The sequence below is a fragment of the Ranitomeya imitator genome, chromosome 2, assembly GCF_032444005.1.
Source record: "Ranitomeya imitator isolate aRanImi1 chromosome 2, aRanImi1.pri, whole genome shotgun sequence".
In the NCBI taxonomy this organism is placed as follows: Eukaryota; Metazoa; Chordata; class Amphibia; order Anura; family Dendrobatidae; genus Ranitomeya; species Ranitomeya imitator.
This window is the reverse complement of record NC_091283.1, coordinates 125,328,101-125,333,068: the sequence shown is the minus strand read 5'-3', so window position 1 is coordinate 125,333,068 and position 4,968 is coordinate 125,328,101. Positions and strand designations below refer to the sequence as shown.

The 4,968-nt window shown below is 42.4% G+C and overlaps 1 protein-coding gene across 1 annotated transcript; it reads left to right on the top strand.

Moving 5' to 3' along the window:
* The first annotated feature begins 685 nt into the window (after positions 1 to 685).
* On the top strand, positions 686 to 2,336 carry LOC138666270 (protein shisa-1-like). The gene is made up of 2 exons (XM_069754498.1): positions 686 to 965; positions 1,816 to 2,336. The coding sequence occupies exons 1-2, from the start codon at positions 686 to 688 to the stop codon at positions 2,334 to 2,336; spliced, it is 801 nt and encodes a 266-aa protein (XP_069610599.1).
* Positions 2,337 to 4,968: the final 2,632 nt, after the last annotated feature.

Sequence of the window (4,968 nt, the reverse complement as noted above, 5' to 3'; positions counted from 1 at the left end):
ATGAGACTGTGTAACTCATCGGACGGCCCTGCACAGAGAGTGATTTGCGTAATTGTCCGATTTTCTCGGATAAGAATGTCTGTAGCCGTCAGCACCTGCCCAAGACTGGGCTACATAGCAACTTCGGATGTGACACAGGTTGTGAGGCCAAATATCACTGTATGCCAAGGCTATGGCCCAGCGTAATGTAAGTAAATAAGACCGAATTGTGAGACAATGAGGTACCGCGACAAGTCTCATATGGCCGAAACTAGATGGATTTTTGGCAACTTGCTGGTTGATGTCGCAGTATCTTGTATGTCGACACCCTGTCCACGTGTAATATGCTGCAGAATAGCAATCTTTGGCCACACGACCTTTTGCCATATGTATTGATTTTATGGCCATCAATCTGTAACTTCATGGACCATTCAGACAATGATGGCAAATTATGAGCAGGTTACCATCTATTTTGGATCTTGCAGAGTTTGTACAAAGTCTACAGTTGTTTGTAAAGTACAATCCTGGCTCCCCATGGCAGCTCTGTGGTGCAGATGTCTCCATGATAAGTGGCACTGGGGGGTAGGGTGCAGTGTCTGGGGCTGAGGTGACTGACACTCCCTTCCAGGGAAGGCGGGTTATAGCAGCAGCTGATAAAACTCATCTACCCCCTACATCACTCAGCAATTACTCCTCAGCTTGCACCATGGGCCCTTTGTTTATCCTGTTGCTCCATGTAAGTGCTTCTTGGGCACAGTTTGGAGAGTACTGCCATGGATGGTCAGACAACTATGGAAGTTGGCACCCAGGGTTTCAGTGCCCAGAGCGCTATGACCATGTAGAAGCTACCTACTGTTGTGGGGCCTGTAGTCTGCGGTACTGCTGCACTGCCAGTGAGTCCAGACTGGACCAGGGTCTGTGCCCTAGTGAGGAGCATGAAGACATGTTCAAGGATGGAGCGCCAGCCATTGAGATACCAGCTGCAGGTGAGTCCCAGACTGTGCTATTAATATAATGCTGGCAGTGTGCGGATACTGTATGTGTATGATACCAAAATGGCCAGCTTTAGCAGTTCGTGGACTTGTTTTCCCCTTTTTTTTTTTAGTTGAAACTAATTCACGTCGTAGATTTGTTGCAGAAAGTTCTGCTGCTGAAAATCGCTTGTTTTCATCTAAAGGTCAGCGCCAGACATACCACAAACATTGGAGTAAAGATACATGCATTGTGGTCTTTATGTGTATGGTACTGACATTTAACCCGTTTTTGAAGACTTCTTTCAGTATGTGATAAATATTTTGCATTATTGTGGGATGAGGATAATATTTATATGCAGAGATGGCATCTTTCCTTCTGCAGGTTCACACAGTATAGCTTTTATGCACTTTTGAAACTCATTCTTGTATTGTAATGATTTGTCTGCTTTACATGCTGGAAGCCCTGATGTATAGGTTTAACTTGTCCATAACATAAAATGGATCGGACATGTTCCAAAAGAATCCTTGTAGCATCCATGCAGGTATCGATGCATGATGTTTTTTGTTTTTCTCCCAGTGCTGGGGAATCCAGCAAATATTGAGCTTCAGTGGGCAACCATTGAAACAATACGGTACAAATTTGCATACATTGAGCCCAGACCTTTTGAGACATGTTGCTAGGTTTTTGACGTGCCATATTTTTATCTTGACCAGAGCTGCCCAACGTGTATTTGCATTGTAAAGCCAATAGATTTTCATTTAAGTTAAACTTTTATGTACTTTGTAACTGTACAATTTTATATCTATTTTACAGTTAAAAAAAAAAGTCTAACCCAACATCTTAATTTTGTTTTTCTTCCAGTGCCCACCTACCTTCCTTTTCTTCTGGTTGGCACCATATTTGTAAGCTTTGTCATCGTGGGTGCTCTTGTAGGAGTATGCTGCTGCAGATATCTTGGACCTGGGGAAGAAACCCAAATCAACGGTCCTGCACAACAAAGCCGGCTGTTGGATACAGAACCATCTACCGATATCTCAAGGCACTCCAGCTCCAGCTCAAACTCTGCCCCCCGTGGGTCCTTAGGTGCTCGCCCACAAAATCTATGTCCTCTGGGAGCTGAAAATCTTAATTTGTATATGAACGTGCCACAAGCCTATCCCATCATGTCATGTCCACCTAATGCACAGTTTTTGCATGCCGCTCAATCTGCTGCTCCTTTCTTGCAGCCACCGTTCATTAACTATGCTGTGCCAGGAGAGCATGCCATATTAATGGCACCAGCTTCTTACATTGATGCCAGGAGCTGTTACCCCCAATCTACAACCTACCTCCCAGTGACCCAACATATGGACCCCATTGTGCCGGATGACTCGACTTCTTAATGTTGAGCCCACTAAGGAGCTTTTATATTTTACCAAAATGGACAATGGCCTCAGAGGACAGTAACATGGCCTGATTTGATTGGGGGAAGACGTGGTTTTATGACAATGGCTAACGCAGAATATGTAAATGCCACATGTTCTCTTTTTGGGGCTGGCATGAATGTTTTCAACAAATGACTCTTGTGCCTGGAGGCCGAGTCCTTCAAAGTCGGTGCAAATTGTGTAAAGAAGAAAAAATCTAGCCTATATTTATCAGTAATTCCTTGATTAGAATGTCTTATGGTTTGTTTGTTTTTTTAAACGGAATTTTATCTATGAAATAAGTTTTTGTTTGAATATACCAATTAGTCAGGGGATAATTTCTACAGACCATTTAGTCTGTCAAAATGCCCATTATTTCCCACCCCCGTTCTTCTGACCGTAACCCAGACGGAGCCATTTACTTCAATAAAGCTGTGGACACCGACCCTCGTCCTAGGAGTATTCGCATTTTTCAGACATACACAATAACTTGGTTGTATTTGTACATGTCTGGGGGGAAAAAAAGCTGAATGCTGCCAGGACGGAGGCCAGACTGTCCACAGGGGCTTTCTCAGTTTCATTGAAACACTTGGCTCTGTCTGGGATCCCATCTGAATCATTTTTGGGGATTTTGATATGGCGCTTAGTGGAGAGTGCTATATCTTTGTATGAACTGATCCTTAATTGCACTTTATTTTTTACAGTAAAATAAAACTGATATACTGTTATCAATTGTCTGTTATTACTTGGTACCCTGGACAATACAAATTGTAGTTGGGATTATTGCTGGCTTATAGCTTTTACAAACTCTGCTAGCCAGTGGTTTTCCATTATCTGTAGACCTTCAGGAGGAGCTACACATTGATAATCAATGCTTTTCATTGTGTACTGTTCTCTGGTAATTGCTTCTTTGTGGCCAGAATCAGGCCATTGTGTGCACAGCCAGCCCCCCTCTGGCAAAGGTGAAGTCATTTGGCTTCAGCAGTCCAGGTGCTCCCAAAGAAGGGCTTGGGTCTAATTACTCCACACTATGAAAATTGGGGACTTTTTGTCTTGATGCTATCTGGTCTCTCCAGAACAATAGGTGTCCACTAAGGTGCTGATGACCAATGGATTTGCATAGTAAGAGGCTTATGCAGAAGATAAGGGAACTTATTTTGGGTTGGTCTGGAGGTTTTACCATTGTTAATGTGGCTGTATTACTGTATAAACATTACACTCTGCAGTCTCAAATGTCACTCCTAGAGCTAACAATTAGGGCACACACCTTATTATAATGTGAGCCTAAACTGCCAATGTTAGTGGGAACAGGAGTCTCCAATTCTGCTGGGTAATGGGCCTCTTATAGAAAAAAAAAATACATTCTTTGAGGGGTCAGATGAGATTTTCACTGATCCTGTGTATGCACTTATTCTTACAGCTTGGGTTACACTGAATGGGGCATGCCTGAACAATTTATCTATTTTTTGCTTACTTTTACTTTTTATATAAAGCAGCATTTTCACAGGCAAAATATATCTTTTGTCCTTTTTTTTTTTTTTTTTTTTTTTTTTTTTTTCCATATTATTTTGAAAAAAAAAAAAAAAAAAATATATATATATATATATATATATATATATATATATATATATATATATATATATATATATTCTTACAACTGACCCCATATACTAATAGTGACTCCCATCCCTTTAATAATATCTCCTATCCTGTATTCCGCCCTACATCTTGCTGCTCTTCACATACACAATGGGCGTGGGGTTGGAGATTCTTCTCCCATGGTGACCGGCACCCTCTTCCTCCTCCACAGCTGGAGCAGTGTGTGGCAATGATGATGATATGGGCACGCCGGCGTGAACTGATGGACTTTGATATGCTGGTGTAGGTATTCTTCCTCTCCGAATTGGGTTGCAATTGTGGGGTCCTACTGATTATACCCAAACAGATTATGTAGAAGAGAAAGATCCGTCATGTCCAATGTTCAGACTGCTGTGTGTGTTTAAAAAAACAAACAAAAAAAAATACACTGCTGCTAGTGAAGTTAGTCAGCGGCTCTTTCATACAGAACACAGGAGAGAACCAATGGTGGGCAAAAAATTGGCCAACAGCAATCTATTATGTTTGGGTAAGGCTGGTGTCCCACTTGCGCGAGTTTCTCGCAATGCAGTTGCAAGTCTCTCGCCTCAATACCCGGCGGTTCGGACCGGAGCATTCACCTGCATAGAAATACATGCAGCCATACACTCCGGTTCCAAGTGCCGGCAGCCTTTCAAGTCTCCTTCTGGAATAGCTTGTTCTAAAGAGTTCAGTGAGTGGTACAGTAATAGAATATCGCAGGTGTAAAAGGTCAATTATGAAATTTCTTCCCACCAGATGTAGGGTAAGGATTTTGGGGTGTTTCTCAAGGGTTGGTGGAAGCCACACTGTTCCAGTGAATGGAAATCTGGATGTTTTAGAAGACAAGTGTATGCTTTCTACTTTGTGAGAATAATTTGGGAAAGGTCTAGCTCCCCGTGACTACCGCAGGGCAAAAAGCAAGGTCCATAAAGGCACAGATTGGTGCGGAAGAACTTGTGCAGTAAGCCTCCCTATAGGGGAACCTGTTCTATTC